This window comes from Ylistrum balloti, unplaced genomic scaffold (assembly GCF_031769215.1).
Source record: "Ylistrum balloti isolate Yb309-2 unplaced genomic scaffold, AGI_CSIRO_Ybal_v1 Utg370220, whole genome shotgun sequence".
In the NCBI taxonomy this organism is placed as follows: domain Eukaryota; kingdom Metazoa; phylum Mollusca; class Bivalvia; order Pectinida; family Pectinidae; genus Ylistrum; species Ylistrum balloti.
The window spans coordinates 79,841-97,863 of NW_026782185.1; the positions used below are offsets into that span (position 1 = coordinate 79,841).

Consider the following 18,023-nt stretch of genomic DNA (forward strand, 5'->3'; position numbering starts at 1 on the left):
CCCCACCCTTTGAACTTAATTTCTAGGTTATATCTTTGAAGCAGTTCAAATATCCACCCCATAACTATATCAATTGCTTGGCATCTGATGATCGAAGACATGAACATATTCATGATGTAGGAAATGATCCATGGGTGTAGCACACCTCTAGGGACTTAATTTCTTGGTATTATTTTTGAAACAGTTCCAAATCCAATAACCATATAAACTCTTACTGGGCATCAACAGAGAAAGTTATATAAGAATTAACCATTGGTCTTGCACAACCAAAACACTCAAATGACTTAGCTGTGAGTTTGAAATATTTGAAATACAAAACCCATTATACATGTAACCCATTGCTAGGTTTTAAGATCCAGATGAGTGATACAGGCCCTCTGAGCCTCTTGTTTTATGTAGGCCTAGATCTGGAGTTGATAAACAGGAGAATTTCATCCCTTTGAAAGTGAAGGAAATTAGTAACCCATACATGGGTTGACATTCAAACAATAATGGTGGAAATAAATTGTCATTTTCACATGAATATCACATATGAATCAAATGTTCTTTATATTATTTTCAAATATGACATGTCTCATAATACTAATACATTCACTGGATTTACATTTCCCCATTTGCAATCATACTCTGTTCTAATTTACGTTTGTGTTAGCCAATCCTCAACTATAGTCTTCCCCTGAGCAAATGCTTAGGCAATAAATACATTTTGCCCTTGATCTTCCATTTAACTTCTGTGCCATATCCCGTGGCGGCCATCTCCTGTTGAAGCAGATGATCAACCTCAATATTTGAGAAATGTATGATAATGACATGCTCAAATAGGTCATCGAAACATGAAGTGGAGAGTGTGATGATGATATGTAATCTTTGTGACATATTCCAATTTCCTTTTCTCCATTTAAATGAACTTATCAGTAATGTCAGAATGTCCACATGATATATGATAAACATTACAACTGGTAACATTAATATTCTCTGTTTGAAGTATATGCTTTCATTGACTTATGTGACTGGGCTATAAGTAATTCTAATATTCTTTATCATTTCAGGAGGCCTACTTAGGAGGGTTTTTGATCCAGGTAATAATCTATGCTGTTCCCACATATTTTCTGTCACAGTACCCAGTGTATGGAAGACATGAATACAGGGAAGACAGATTATAATCAGCCGAGGTGATAGTGATGTGTTTGTTGTACTGTGATGGATAGAAAACCGAGAGTTGAATTCATTTCAGCAGTGAGCTAATCAGGAAAAGATATATCTAGATTTACAGCATGCTTTAAAGACGAAAGGAAATTCCAGACCTATCGAAGTGGGATTGTTACCATGGTTTTAGAGATGGACAAGAAGTGGAGGTTGGACATGGACAATTTTCATTTAATTCTGTAGTTTTCTATCCATCTTTAAATGTTACAATAGTATTTGATTGAATAAATTGAAGAAATTGGAATTGATTTGTTTTATATTTGTATGTCATGGCCGATTTTCATTTTGATTTTAAGGTCACGATACCATCATCAGCCAGAAGGTATGAACACGAAATGTCACTAACATGGCAAGTTGACGATGTAATGGATTCACCTTGTACATAAAAAGAAGGCCAGGTCAGGCAAATGTATCCCTGTAGAAATATAACAGGGAAATATGACAAATATGACAAAATTATCAACTAAAAAGTGGTAAAAAAAGAAAAAAATAGCCATATATACATGTGTGAAGTATGAACTAAACACAACTACATATAGATAACTGGTAATGTAAATGGTAAAGTGTAATGTGGATTTTTTTTTTTTTAGCAACACTGACCTATATTTTGCCATTTATATAAAATTTGTTCAAGATTGTTTAAAAAAGATTTATCTGAAAAAATATGACAGTTCTATTTTGAGAAACAGTGACCTTTATTTTGGCATATGATAATCAATAGTGTGTAATAGTGGGAGTATCAAACATTTAAGGTCATTTCGTTTTAGTGCAGAATTTATTTCTTCTTCAGAAGTTTTCCACATGCCTCAAAAAGATTTTTTGACAGTATGTATATTAGTATGGAATTGTCTCACCATCCGTCCACCTTTGATATCTGTAGATCTCGTACTACAGTTTGTTAACTGATCTTTTTCTAACTTGGTAATCTTGATCGCCATGACATGTTTTTCTGAACAGCAGTCAGATTCAAAAGTATTCGGAGGAGTTATTGCCCTTTGTTGTTAGAATTGATGATCTCACATCACAACCAGCAGAAGATTAAAGATGACTACACGGTCATCTTCATCTGACAAATGAACAGTATGAAGCATGCTTGCACTGACTTACAATGTATGTAGTGTACTACTATGAGATGGTTAGGAATCAACCACTTTTTTGGGCAGAAGGCAGTACTATAATTTAATGTACAATGAGGTAGAAGAAAGTGTGACAGGATTGAAAAAAATTAGAATAAAGCACACAAGATAACAATGTACTGTAGTGGATTCAGCTAAACTCTTAAGGAAATGTCATGTACATATCTTACTTCCATAATGTTAATCTTGTGTAATAGGAAGGAGTAATGAAAAACACCTTGCCACCGCTAGGGTTCGAACTAGTGACCCCTCTGTGTCTAGCTGGACACTCTACCACTCAACGAAAGGGAAATTCTCACTATCTGAGGCTTGCAAGGTGACCTGTGCTCTCAACTTCTACACTACTCCCTCCTCCACAAAGTCAACAACAATCCATGTTCATTATCTCCAAGGAAACATCTCATTCTCCTGTAGCTTCTACCCTTGAAGTGGTCAACAGCACCAAATCTGTAATAGGAAGGAGTAATGAAAAACACTCTGCCATCACTGGGGTTGGAAGTAGCAACCCTTCGGTCTAGCCACCTAGCCGGACTCTCTACTGCTTGACTGAAGGGAAATTCCCACTAGCTGAGGCTAGTAAAGCAACCTGTACCCTCAACTTGTTCACTTGTACAGATTTCTCATGGTCATCAGTTTTCAACCATTTCTTCCAAACTTGGTATTCTTAATCACCATGACATTTGCATTTTAGTAACAATAGTCTGATTTGCCTGCACTAGAGTTGGGAAAAGGTACTGCTCATTGTTGTTTTCATAATGTCATGTCCAGTGATCTTCTCTCTCAGTTGTCAAAAAGTCTCTTTGAAGCTTGGTGGGCTTAATAACAATGCATGAAATTGTGTTCCCTACACAGCAGTTTGATTCAACTACATATGAAGGAGTTTTTTTCCCTTTTGGTTTTGTATTGTTTTCATTTTGTATGTACATAACCTTTCCGAAGTTTTCCACCATTTTCTCTGAAATGGTTGGCTTCATAACAATAGCATGCAATTGTGTTTTTCCTAATAACTGTGATTTTGAAATTTTTGAAATTTGTTCTTTTTTTTATAATTATATTCCAACTGGGCACATAGTAACTGGTGATTTCAACATCATTCAAACTATTAAGTTACAAGAGGTTTTCATGAAGGGTTGAAATTATCATGAAACTTCCTCCATTTATCAGACGATACTTCTGGATTCCATGGAAAATTGTAAGTGATCATTGGATTTACTTTCAGAGTGAATGTGGGTTAAATCTGTTTGGTCCATCATTCTTAGAGAATAAGCAGCTTGAAATCCAAAATGGATACAAAGCATGAGTCGCTGTTCCTCAAACCTAATGTTAAAACCACACTTTACATTTAAATTTACATGACAGGTATGCTATATTTATGCCTGCAGATAACTTGATCCTTGTCTGCTGACATTATTAAATTTGCTGTATACAAAAAGAACTGGGCTTGCTTTATATTGAAGGAAATTCCACCTTCCAAGGAGAAATACTGGCTAATCATGCTTCAGTATTACAACTATTTAGATGACCTATTGATGATAAGGATGCGGACATCCCCAGTTTAATTACTCATACCGTGATACTGTTTAATCAAGAATGGGATTAGTGGCATGTGGATTTTAAAGGACTCAAAAATAGCTTTTGACCAATCTTCAATACCCTCTTCTCAAAACAGTTCTTCTAAATGAACATTTGATTTTTCCATTCTGTACAACCCCATGTATCATCTGTAAGAAAACCTTCATTTTCTTGCCTTGAGAGTTTTATTTTTCAGTAGAAGTAAATGATGGTACAATATATATACATTATTACCATTCTCTTCCTATTTTCAGAGTCTTTGTATACCTTTCTTTTTTCATATTTTGCTCAGTTTTTAGCTCATCTGGTCCAAAGTAGAAAAAAATTGACAGACAACAGTCCGGCTGGTGAGCTTAAGCCATAGCTGTCAAATTTTTCTACAAAGAAAAGACATAAAGAATGAGCAGATTTTGACCTAATATTGGTCCAAAGCATCCTTGGGAGAAGCAGAGTAAAGTTGGTATAAAGGATGGGTCTTGGTCCCCCTTCGGCCTGAGGGGTGTGACCCAATATGGGAATTAGAGCAAATTCTTTAAAATCCTACTCGTGTAGGAATCATTTGAATTTGTCCGAATTTTGTCTGAATTATTCTTGGGTGAAGAGGAATCAATTCTGTATTAACAATTTGGCTTATTCCCCTGTGGCAAGAGAGGTAGGGCCCAACAGGGAAAATAGAACACATTCTTTAAAATCTAACCCCTTCTGTGTGAATGAATGAATTTTGCCCAAATATGATCTGAGACACTCTTGATTAAACTGAAATCAGTTCTGTCTAAATGGTGGATCTAAATCTATGTTCCTTGGAATGGAAGGGTTAGGGCCCATTTGAGGGGAAATAAACAGATAAAGAGGATTCTTCCAAAATCTTCGTCTCCTGTAGGCATGATTCAATTTTGCCCAAATTTGTCTAAAGCATTCATGGATGAAGGGGAATTAATTTTGTATAAATGTTGGATCTCTTGGGGGCAGAAGGGATGGGGCCCAATAAGGGAAATTGGGCAAATTCTTTACATCATACCACAATTTGGTATGAAGAATGAATTGTTTGGCTGACCCCTTAATGACAGAGGGGTGGGGCCAAATGGGAGAATAGCTATTGTGTGTGTTGTGTGCATAAAAATTTAGTTTTCTTTCCCCTTCAGTTTAGATGAAGCAATTTTGTCAAACCAGGGTGAGCAATTCAGGTACTATGAGCCTCTTGTATAGAATTTGACTTTGAATTGTGATTGTATTCAGATGTTGGTATTTTCTTATTTTGTTTTTAATTATTTTTAATTTTTTTCTAGATATATATCCTCCTTCAGGTTTTGACTAATTCTTTGAAACTTGATAGGCTTTCAAAATTCTTTGGCTTTAAATTCACAAAATGATATTGTCTTCTCAATAACATCATGTTGATACATAATTTTAAAAAGTCATTGCCCTTTGTTCTTTTCAGCATTTCAATCTTATCCAGATCTTTTACTGATTTTTCTCCCATCTCTTTTAAAGTTATCATCATCCTGAGCATTTTGGTTATTGCAATATAGTTAATTTTAACACTTGATTCCTATGACTTTGAAAATGGGTCAAGGTCATTCATTTGAACAAAGATGGTATCCCTTCATCCCAACATGCTTTTAGCCTGATATCAGTTCCCTTTGCCTATTGTTTGAATGGAAAGTTTATGCTTGGCGCACAATGACTGATGAAACTTGAAAAATATCATAAGAAGAGATTGGCACTAAATTCTTATAATATGATAAAAATATATATGTTAGGAAGTACATAAAAGACTAAACAAATCAGTAATAAAGTGTATTACAAGTATATTTATGTGACATTTTCTTCCAGGGAATTATCCCTTAAGTTTGTTTTCACTGTTTGTGTCCCTGAACCGGACATGCTAGTCACTGCTCCATCAATGTCTACACCGTCTTTGCTGTTTATGTGATCATCATTACTGTCTATTATCATTGTGTTGGCAAGATCTGTGATTTCAGGAACAGAAATTTCCTCAGGTTCTTCAGAATCAAAGTATCTCTCTTCTTCATCTTTGTCCAAAAGATCTAGGTCATCATAGTCTGTATTATTATCCACTTCACTACAAATAATGAAAGAAGCATATGTTAGCACATTTAAACATGTCCAATCAAGATATAAATTTAATAACTTGAAATTCTCTTTTGGGACAATTCTTGTTGAAGGAGAACACAGAAATGTACATGTGGGAGGTGTCCTTAAGTGAATTATCTGATAAATTAATTCTCTGCAAGCCCACTTCTGGTGCATCAGAGTTTACCTTAATTACTGAAACCCAAAAAAGAGTGACAAACCCTTAGTCCATAATTACTGGAATTGTTAAAGTCTAAAAGGTTTTGACTATCTAAACGAAATTTCATTTTTTACTTGGTTACAATTGATATCACAATGCCCCCCTCTAGAAAAGCAGGAAATTAAAATAACTAATGTATTGGTCTGGATTTTTTAAAAATCTTTTACAAGTGTACCATGTAATAATAACTGTCCAATTAAACATTTCTGTCTTACAGAAATGTCAAAGCTTTGACAATTGTAACCTAAATATATCAACTCATCTTTTCCGAAAACTAGACTTTCAAGCACATTAAGAGATGAGATTCCACTAAGCAGGTTTAAAACAACAGACAAATTTTATAGTGGCAGTCATTATCATAAAAGCTTGTGAGCCTTAATGGTTGTCTCAGCTCCCCTGGTTTAACTTAAGAAATTGAAAATGTGTTTCCAACAAAGTACACATACTGAATTTTGGACCATCTCATGACCATTTCAGGCAAGTTTCAGCTTAATATTACTGATGGAGCTTGAGAAGAAGTTGAAAGATTTGTGTTGCTCAAAGGAACCTGATGATTGCACAATCATATTACAAAATGGTCAATATGGCTGCCATACTGAACATTCAAAAATGTTGAAAAATAACAACACTTAGTTGCTTTCCTTTCCTTTATATTCCCACCAATTTTCAGCACACTGATACCAGTGGAACCTGATTAGAAGTTTTCAAGATGGTGGCCATCATGTATTATGGACTGACTCAAAAAAATAACATTTGGTTAGGACAATCTCAGAAACATTTCAGGCAAGTTTCAGCTGAATCCCACAGGTGGAATTTAAAAGAAGTTTGAAATGTAAAAAGTTTAAACACAGCACATGGTTCACAGCGACAGATGAACTATCATGGCCATAGGTCATATGTATCCTGATCCTTGGGTCCAAATAACCTAACAAGAGAATCATTGGCCAAACATACTACAGCCAACATATTATTGAGATGAAGTTGTTTGAATGGAAAGTTTATGCACATTGCAAGACAACAAGCAAAACACAATGACGATAGGTCATCCTTATCATCCTTTGGGTCAGGGGACCTAAAAATGAGTAATTACATCTATTGAACAGCTGTTAATGACTTTGAAACTTTTAAGTTAAATAGATAAACGTTTTATTTTTTCATCAAAATAGTATGTATATCTAAATATTAACATTACCTGAATGCCAACCCATGTATGGGTTGAAAAACTTCCTGTTTAATATAGAAAGCAATTCTTATTTTCTATCACTCCTAAGTCAAAGAATAAAGCTACAGATAGACAGTGAGAAAAGTTTGATCTCAATTCTTTACATTGTGTACTCTTTTATCTTTAAGGAAAGCAATTTGATTGTTATGCAATCAGAGTGAACAAGGCTGTAATTTTTCAGTAAAAATTATGTACAGATTTGTAAAATTGTATAAATCTGGGCATTCTTAGTCTAATGAAAGTCCAGAATGTAAGCAAAAAGAGATATCACCTTCATTATCAAACAGGGTATACATTCACTGTAACTTTTACCCACCCTTTGTTTATTATTTGGTTGTCATTCAATCGTTACTGCTTGTTATTTGACATTTGGACGTGATGGGAAATTTTAAAATGTGAAAAAAAATTATCACGCAAGAGCTAGAGTTAGTTTGTACCTGTAGTCAAACTGATGTTCCTGCCCTGATAGAAATCTCTCCTGCATAATTCTGTACATTTCCTCTCTCAATTCTAATTTCTTCTCATCTGAAATCTCCTCTTCTTCTTTTTCCATTTCTGTTAGAAATAAGTAATTTTATCAGATTTCAGAAGTGCATGTGGTTAATCAGTCAAAAACCACCTTTGTGATGGAAATACGGCTATTTCATGATGTTGGTAAAACATTTATTGTGAAATTGAAATGTCATCAACAGAGAAAACATTTATGTAGAAATGATGGTATGAGGATATGTAACATAGTAATATTGAAAGGCTATAAGAGAAGAATATATTTTGTGGTTACTCTTCATTAATAGTTTTATGTCGGAGATTTTCATTGTCTCGTCAAAGTTTAGCAGCATTGGTCAATCTAACATACATGTTTCTTTATCTTTTTCTCTCTTTCATTTTTTATGACATATATTTCAAAAAAAGGATAAAAAAGATCTTCTGGCACATACTATCAAAAGAGTATGTAATGTTTCCACATTGTCTATATAATATGATTACCTTCCTCTTCATCGCTATCTTCATCTTCTTCTTCAAACTGAGAGTCCTAAAGAAAAAAATTAAGTCATGAATTCCATTTCAAACTTGACTTTTTATACATATTTTACAGGATCAATACAGTATGTTGATATTTATGAAACAACTATAGTAGGCAGCAGGCCACATTGGATATCACCCTCTCTTGGTTGTGTTATTCAAATTATTTTGAACCAAGGACACCTGGTTGTGTTCTGCCTCTACTAAATTCAAGTTACTAGTGCCAGTGGCACCTACTTATATATACAGGAAAATCATTGAACTTTTAAACTGGTATCAGCCAGTAATTTTTTGTAGGATTTTTTCAGGCGAGTCAAGAACACCAATTCAAAATTATTGATGTGTTCCAAAACCAAGAGATGAAGTGGGTTCTCAAAAGTCCCACAAAAAGAGCAAAAGTCCAGGAATTGAATTCCTGAAACACAAAAATCAATGCACCACACATTCTTGCTTTTTCTTCTCAAGCCTTTCTCAGGAATGAATTTGGCACTTTAAATGTAAAGGATTACCTCGGTGTCCTTCTGTAATTTGAACACCTCATTCTCCTCAAGTTGATCCATATGTTTGAGAAGAATGGTTGAGAAACGGAGGTCAGACTTGTCGACCTGACCTTGAACTTCTTCATCTGTTAAATATTGACCAATCAGCTGCTCATACAGGTAGGGGTCACGATGCTTCATGGAATCTTCACTAAAATACTCTCCTCTCTCAATCAGCTGCTTCATAGCTTTATAGCGACGATTCTTAACCCTATTAGCAGAATAAGTTGTACTCCTCTCTTTCTTTATCTGTTTCAAGTAGAACTGTATTTCATAATCATCAGACTTGTCTCGGAAATATTCCAGATCATCTGCTCCAAGGTAAGCACCAAACCGTGCTAAGAACAACGAAGGACTTTTTTCTAGAATACTGATTGCAATCTCCTTCTTGTCTTCACAGGACAGGTCTGCCTCACCTCGTTGCTGGTGCTTAAAATGAGCTTCTGTCTGAGACAATCTGGTCAACATATTTTCTCTAATCTGGTTGACTGCCGGTTGAAGATCTGTCATTTCATCTGCTTCTGCTCCTAATATGGAGTGTGGATCATCCACGTGAACCTCATCCATTGAAGAACAAAGTTACTTACTGATATCAAGGACCTGTAGGCAAATAATGAAATGGCAAAATTAATTAAATTTAAGCTCAGATTACAGGTGGGTACATTGTCAATCTAGGTCATTAAATATAATATTGAAACATTATCTCTTTGACAACAATTGCAAATTAATATACAGCTTATATTAATTGCTCTTGTTGGCCTCCATGGAAGTGCATGGGGGTCTTATTGGGGAGGAAACAGGAGTACTCGTGGAAAATCCATGTGGTCGGGCAGGTGACCCCATACCTTTTCAAGTTCTTACCGGAACCCCCGGACGGCTAGGGTGTAAAAGTAGTGAGTTCATTGTACTTACGCCCTGTTAAATCATTGTGTCTGTCATGTGTTGTCAGAGTTCTGTTACGTCGCCGCCATGTTTGTTTACTAGGGATATTCCAGTTTGGGGATTCCCTTGGACTTTTATTATTTAGACGGCTCTGAAAGGCTAGTGTGTTACCACTGCACCATCTGACCATCCAATCTAATCTAAGTACATGTAGAAAAAACTATTGCTTTCTATGAATGTTTAATGTTGGTTTTACATGTGTAAATATAGAAAATGTAAACACAAGTATTACATCAACAAAAAAAATCGAACTTTTCGACTCTTTGTGGTAATTGTCTCCGCAAGAAATGGTGAAAATTATTTTTCTGTTTTTTTTTTTTTTTGTTCTTACTTTTCATTTATAAACTATTGGATTAACTTTAACTTGATAAGAAGGCGATTAGAATGAATAGTATATTCAAAGATTACGTACAGCGCTAGCTCGGACTGAAGTATCTACGTAAGCTTATATATCATAAATTTTGCAAAATTGTCGTGTGACATTTGAGGACAGAATGTAAGAATTTATGCAAGGGAAATATAAAGGCAAAAACAATACTTGATTCCTGTTTCCGTGTTACAATTACGTTGATGTGCAGGACAAACTGTAATTTGTAGGACTACTTTACCGTTCATGCGTCCGGAAGTAAACACGGCATTGGAAAATTGAATCCGAATTCGAATTTTCTTTTCCGGAAATATGAAACTGATCTGCATGGTTAACAAATACGTTAAATATCAAATAAGCTTAAGAGATGAATTATATTGAATAATAAAATGTGTTAGAGGCTGAATATAAATGATATAATGTATCTTTTGTTCACAGGCTGAAATATTTGTAATGTAATAGCATTTTTTTCCCATCGTTTATTTAATTTGTGCATAAAAAAAAATCGTTATTTTTAGGGAAGTCAGTAATTGTTGTATGGTTCAATATTGTACAAGAGACACACACTATGTAATGTGATAGCACCATTTCATACTTTAGATCGAATTAGATGTAAACAGCTGTTTCATCTTTCTACGACTCGTCCATACGGCCATAGATTCGGAAGAAACTTAAAAAAAAACTTTAAAATTTCATATGCGATATTTAGATACTCGTTACCGTCATCATAAGTGCTTTGGACCCTCAAAAACAAATCAAAATTGGGGATTAAGAATTTTATTTTAATGCCAAATAATGTATTTAACCCAGTTTACATGACGATAGTTGCATATGTGCAAATGTTTTGCTTGTATGCGCATACATGTATACAGATAAATTTGCAACTAATCCGGCTAGATGCAACGCATATTTTCACATGTGAAAAAAGATTTGGGAGTAAAAATGTGTGCAGATTTCGTCATATGAAGTGGCTAGCAAATTTGAATAACTGTGTATTTGTGTCAAGATTGATTTAGATAACAAACATTACAAACAACACCAAAGTACGCGGAAGGGATGTAACTCTGCAATACACAAACAGAAATATTATCTGACAGGTAAAGCAGAATTTTCATCACTGAACCAAGAAACAATGAATTGGGCATATATCTGTTTACTTTAGATATATCTCTGAAACCTGGTGACATAGGGGTTTACGAATATACAATGTCGCCATGAATCTTTTGGTCATATTGGTTGTCTCCTAGGTCGCTGTCGTCTACATAAACGTCTTTCTCATCGAATTCCCTTCCGAAGTCCTCTCCCCACTCTTCCACGTAATTCTCCAATAGGATTTCAAAATGTTGAATAACACAGGTGGTAACGACTGTACATGCAAAGTATACTCTATTAACATCGAATCTCTTCTATTCTAAGCATTCCAGCGCCCGTTCAGGTGTTCAAATTTCCGATAGTTTAGTGTTCTACTTGTCCTATTAGATTATGACGTCATCAACCACGATTTCGATAGATATGTAGAGTCAACCAGCAAGTCAACTGGCCCTGACGATTCACCGCCTGGTACAATGTATTATGCACCCGCGCAGGTCAAGCAAACTCATTGTCTCTGCGTTGTCTCTGAAGACATATTGAAATAATAATGTCATGTGATGCATCCTGGACAAATGTACGTAGTAGGAATCCGCCTGTTATCTATTGCTCCACCGCAATTAGGAAATCCCCAGCATTCCACCACATATCCTTATATGAATTCTAAAATGTCTTCTTTGAAAAAACAACAACATATTCCTTAAGTCGGGTTTTAACAAAAGCTTCACCAACTTTGTGAACACAGACATATGGTTGACATTTAAATACCAAATAAGTTACTCATTGTTCTGTATTCAGCATACAGGCAATGCATGGTACCAGCACCAAGCTTTTGGACGTCTATGTAAAACATCGTGCGACTCACTAGTGATAGTCTGTATCTTGCAATGTTTCATAGGTAATGTTAAACATTTCTTTTCGCATTTCAATTTTGATTATTTAAACTTAATGAGCTACTAAAGATCCACATGAGCAATCAGGCGAATGCCTTCATCGATTTTAATGATTTAGGCATCCTTGTTTTTGTTTTGTTTTTTTACTTTTTCGAACGATATTTTCAAGTTATCAACTATTTTGTTTTATTTCTGTTCCTTAAGACAGTATATTTAGATCACATTACGATGTAACCTGGCCAGGCTATCAGATCTTGACACTATCTTTACAGTGATGTTATACCACTACCTTGTTTGCTCTGATTACAACGATGACTTCGTTATCTCGAATCATCATCCTGATATTCTACATGTTACATAATGGTAGATAAAGTTATCAAAATCACATACACTCGTATCATCTGTAAATGTTATTTCGTGTCCGGTAGATACAAATTCTTGCATTGATCATTGATATATCAAAACAACAAGATGGCGGATGTTTCCCAACAACAAACAATACCGCATGGTTTCACCGGAGCAGCATACCCGGATGTGTTCAATCTAAATGCAATGCCAACTCAGTCAAATGAACTTAAGCCCGGTCAGCTTTCAGAAAGCAAGATACGACAGTTCTTTGAAGACGTAAGAGAATATAGATATATTCAATGATACCGATAAAGCGTGATATTACAAAGGTAATTAGGGTAGCCGACATATCTACAGGATTGCTGGCAAATCACAAAGGATTCTTCGCAAGTCATTGTTATTATCCTGTCAAAGCTTTATCAATGATGATATTTTTCTATATTTAGGACTTTCATTGTTAAACTATCAAAATGTATTGATCATGAATGTATGGAATCGGCATATAACGCCAGAAAATATTTATTCAACTCAAACTCTCCTACTAGAACTATCTTTTTATTATAGGGATACCTAATAGTGGACAACTTTTTCACACGTGAAGAATTGGACACGTGCAGAAACGCCGTCAATGAACAAGTGGAACACTTAGCACAGAAACTCTATAGGGCAGGCAAAATTAAGAGTAAGATTTCTCGTGGTTAAATTATCAACCATTCTATAGATATCTGATTTCAATCAAACGTGTGTTCTTCTCATTAATATGGTCCTCGATATTGACTCAGACGAGATATCATATGAAGGACTTCAGTTTTCGTCTTTTTTTTTCACAGGTTTGTATACCGAGTTTGGATTCTTTGACCGATTGAGTAAATTAGAAGAGGAATTCCCCGGGGCCAATATTATCCTTCACAAAGGCGATGGTTTACCAGAGGTTTGTTGATATATAAAATCTTCTCGATTTTCTAATTTTAGGATCTGAAGGCTACGAAACCAATCAAATCCAAATAAAAACCGATGAAATGAGGTCAAAATATGAAAATGGCGCATCGGGGATGAATTACTGATGATATAAAAAGTATCGAAGGATTGATCATATATAATAATCCCATTTCTGCGATGTTGCCGCTTTATATTTAAAATCAAGCAAAACCAGATAATTGGCAAATGCTCAAAGTTATTTTTTAGTGAAACTTGAAATTGAAGTTCCAAATTTTGCACATGTTTGCATGGACGTTGCTTGCTATTTCGTTCTATGAAAAACGACAAAAATCTCAATTTCGATATCGTCATAATAAATCTTTTCCTGTTTAAGGCATTTAGAAATTTGTGGACAAATGTACGCTTACTGAATGTAGTAGAACAGCTAATTGGTCCAGACATAGCCGGACATCCGGTCTGGAACTTGCGCACGAAAACACCTCAGAACGAGGCTACCACCGTGCCCTGGCATCAAGGTACACAATGGATATGTTTTGTCTGATATCGTTGGCCACCAACGTCTTGCTATTGGCAGATGGTCCGTATGATGCATAAATCCCTGATTCTCTGTGGGTTTAGATATCCTTCTTTAAGTTTTGAAGTTGAGTTCATAGATTTTCTCTGATACCTTCCTTGTGTTTTACCAATGTTATTATCAACATTATAAACATTGATTTTAAACCTTTAGACTCTGCCTACCTTGACAATGATTCCTACCAAGTGCTTCAACCTACGGCTTGGATCCCCCTTGTGGATGCTAATGAACAAAATGGATGTATGCAGGTAGACTTGAATGAACAATACTTTATGGTTTCCTTAAAATGTCGGCTTTGTATGATGTATTTTTAAATTTATTCTTTATTTTCCAAAAAATATAATCGAAAACGAAAATTTTAAAAAAATCTCGAAATAACAACATTTTTTTATCGAGAAACAAGTTTTTTTTTAAAATAATAGAAAACAAACAAGTTTTACAAAATAAATAGAAAATAGAAGATGCCCTTCACTATTGAAAAATCCGTTTGAGTTTCGGTTGATGGAGGTTTACTCGAAAAGAATCTTAACGTTAACTTTGCATGTTTTCAAGGTTATTCATAGAGGCCACAAAACGGGAATTGTGGGTAACCATCAATGTTGCTATGGTGGCACTTGGTATGTCATGCTCGAAGAAAAAGAAATGCTGAAAACTTTGGGTAAACTATAAATTGTATATTCATACTCGATATTGACAATTAACGAGTGCAGTTTAACCAATCATTTGGGCTCTACTGCATCTAATTCTGAATTTGTAATCAATAGTTACATACATTTGCGTTTATTTTGTGTAGTTATTGAAGCACGTATTTGGAGCTCTCGACTTTTCTTTTGATACATATCTATTAATTATCTTAATAACATAAGTGTTTCATAATGATTTTGCTGCCAGCTTCGACTCAATATTGAACTATTTAAGGCATTCTGCTTTATACATGTAATTTGTATCAGATTTACGGTGGTTTAGTGGTTAAGGCGCCTCAACGTCTTTATCACTGGCCCTCCACCTTTGGGTGGTGAGTTCGAGGGATACATTGGACAATCGCCAGGAACTGGCCGCAAGCTTTCCTCTACCACCCAAACTTAGTATGTTCTGAGCTGACCCTGGTTGTTGTTAGACGTAAAGGGAAAATTATAGTTGAATTTAAACACCGCATTTAACATTCTATATCTTTCCGTGATTACAATAAGGTAGATTTTTCGTGGAATATACAGGTGCAGAGATTCCAGACGACATACGGACATGTCCTGTTCTATATGGCGGCATGCTGCTTCTGAACAATGTAACCCCACATCGAAGGTACAACATGCCTTTTACTATATTATGATGACTAACTTGCCCTTAAATGACCTATCTTAAGTGATTGGTTCCTGTTCATGATCTTTATTGGAGTAAATCCTTAATTATATCAAAGATCTCGGTTTAGGAAATCTACCAAGGATCTCGGTAATGTTAATCCTCAGTTATATGTCAATTATATGGCAACATTTATGTTTTAGTTTACCAAACATGACACAGGAAATTCGTTGGAGTTTGGATCTTCGTTTCCAAAACCCAAATCTCCCTTTTGGATTTTATGGAATGAAGAAAGGAGTGGTCATGCGAAAATCAACCGATCCTGACTACAAGATCCCGTGGCAGGACTTCCTGAGCGTCGATAGACGGGCCAAGCAGAGACAGGCTGTCAAGGACTTGGTAGAAAATGTCTGTATATACTGTAATATGTTTGGGTTTTTTTTTATATTTCTTTTGATATGTATATGTATTCCTAGGGTTGTATATAAGTTAAAAATGTTGTCTCTTTACAAGATTGATGTACTTTCTTCTATACAATAAATCATCTTCCGTAGAAAACTAAAATGTATTATTATTATCATTATATTTCTTCAAACATATACACACGTTACATTTTCTAGAATATTTATGAAGAATACTTGAAAGTGATTTCAAAGTCCTTATTTACGTAGAAAAGATTTTTTTGAAAAAAAAATGTATGCACATATATATCATTGATGTCACCATAACATTAATCCAGGCAGTTGTTACGAATTTTCGAATATGTTTGTAATACATCCGTAGTGTTTTCGTGTGTTTATATCTTATAAAGTGTAACATGGACATTAAATTTGTTAAATTGTATATTGTTTTTTGTTTCCATTCGATTTTATTATGAACTTTCCATCAGGATGAGTAGTTTTCTCTACGCTAGAAATGACGATATATGTAAATCAAGAATATATGTCATTCCTGAATGATTCTCGTATAGCCGTATTTATCAGTGATTTAGAAACATGCCGTTTTATCTTGTTTTTTATGCGTAATCAAGTCTCAGTTAATCATCATTTTAATCAGAGTGATCTTCTGTATGTCGAACCCTCGACAATGTTTTGCGTATCATGTCATTTCTATTTGTTTGATTATTTCTTCCCTAACAAAAGATGACAAACATTAAACTGAAAGGCAATAAAGAAATAATTTCAGAATCTTATAAATCAAAATCTTATTCCAGGAATCGGACCAAGAGTTCAGCACCACTTTGGAAGGGCCTTGGATGAGGAAATGGGAAATTGTACACACAAACCAGCACACAAAACGGGCTGAAATAGAAAATAGCTCGTGGGAGGAATGCAAGGCTTGAGTTACGTTTGGGTGTATAATAAGCATACTAAGTGCTTGTAATAGAAAGTTTAGTGCTAATCACACGTGAAAGTTAATTTTTGATTTTAGTGGTGTGATAAATGAGAATTTCAATGTTTATCACTACTGATAAGCGTTCTACCAGGAGATCGATGTATAACTGATAATGATGAGTAACTCTAAATATTTTGCTTGTATCTGATACTGCTGGACTATTTGCTGATGGCAATAACTTTGATAACACAGGTATGGTCAGTCTCATGTTCGATATCAGTTTGTAGGTGATCTACATTCATCTTATTGTAACAGATTTTTCTTGTGTTGAAATAAGCATCGTTTTTGGATAATATTTATTGCCATTGTGTGATGGTGAGATACATCCTCTGACCATCAGTGTCTTTATCGTTTACTGTAAAAATTATATATCTTCATTATAAACCTTATTAAAACAACTGCAGCTGTTGCGATGGTATTATCTAATGAGAGTTGTAAATATTCAATATCACTGACCTAAATAACACTGTTTTGTAAGATGTCTGTACTGTACTTTTAAGACAAATGACACAGAATAAAGTCCAAAATCAATTATGCACAGTCATACATTTTGGTGTGCTTGACATCAAATAATAAGTATATCTCTAATACATAATGTAAAACTATTAATTTTCGTGGAGGAATTATTTTTATTAATTTCGTGGAACCTTAATCCAGAATTTTTAATACACTCGAACTGTGAAAATAAGTATACTTATATAGCTATATTTATCTAAAATCAAGTGTCCACGAGAAATTGTTTTGTTGCAAACCATGCAAACTGAGCCCCGCGAAAATATGCGGTTTTTCAGAAAGATAAGCACACTACAGACATACAAACAATACAGTAATACCAACTAAATCGTAGTGAGAATATCATAATGAAATAAGGTGTGTAAGAATTCTCCAGAATATATACGACACTATTACATTGGACGATAAACAATGGGAAAGGTCTTCTGTTTTAGTAACAACTAAGGCCAGGTGGACAATATTTAATTAATGCTGTTTTTAAAATGATCAATTTTGCTAGTTTTAAGAAAATTCATTCATTCATACTGATGGGTAGGTACTATGTTATCATGTCCCTGCGATGTTCTTCAACGCGGATGATTAATGATCTCTCGAACTCTCCTATATAAGAATCAGGGCAGGTAGCACATGGGATGTTGTATATCACTCCAACCAT

At 34.7% G+C, this 18,023-nt stretch overlaps 2 protein-coding genes across 2 annotated transcripts; one reads left to right on the forward strand and one right to left on the reverse strand.

The window, feature by feature from the left end:
* Window positions 1-5,705: 5,705 nt before the first annotated feature.
* LOC132551828 (coiled-coil domain-containing protein 97-like) lies at window positions 5,706-10,064 on the reverse strand. Its single transcript, XM_060215974.1, has 5 exons — window positions 9,925-10,064; window positions 8,983-9,612; window positions 8,438-8,483; window positions 7,888-8,005; window positions 5,706-5,997 (listed from the first exon to the last, which is right to left on the reverse strand). The coding sequence occupies exons 2-5, from the start codon at window positions 9,577-9,579 to the stop codon at window positions 5,727-5,729; spliced, it is 1,032 nt and encodes a 343-aa protein (XP_060071957.1). The 5' UTR covers window positions 9,580-9,612; window positions 9,925-10,064; the 3' UTR covers window positions 5,706-5,726.
* Window positions 10,065-12,774: 2,710 nt separating this feature from the next.
* On the forward strand, window positions 12,775-16,802 carry LOC132551830 (uncharacterized). Its single transcript, XM_060215977.1, has 9 exons — window positions 12,775-12,927; window positions 13,216-13,333; window positions 13,482-13,582; window positions 13,964-14,105; window positions 14,318-14,412; window positions 14,717-14,822; window positions 15,379-15,463; window positions 15,664-15,868; window positions 16,674-16,802. Exons 1-9 carry the CDS (start codon window positions 12,775-12,777, stop codon window positions 16,800-16,802), a joined length of 1,134 nt encoding a protein of 377 aa, XP_060071960.1.
* Window positions 16,803-18,023: the final 1,221 nt, after the last annotated feature.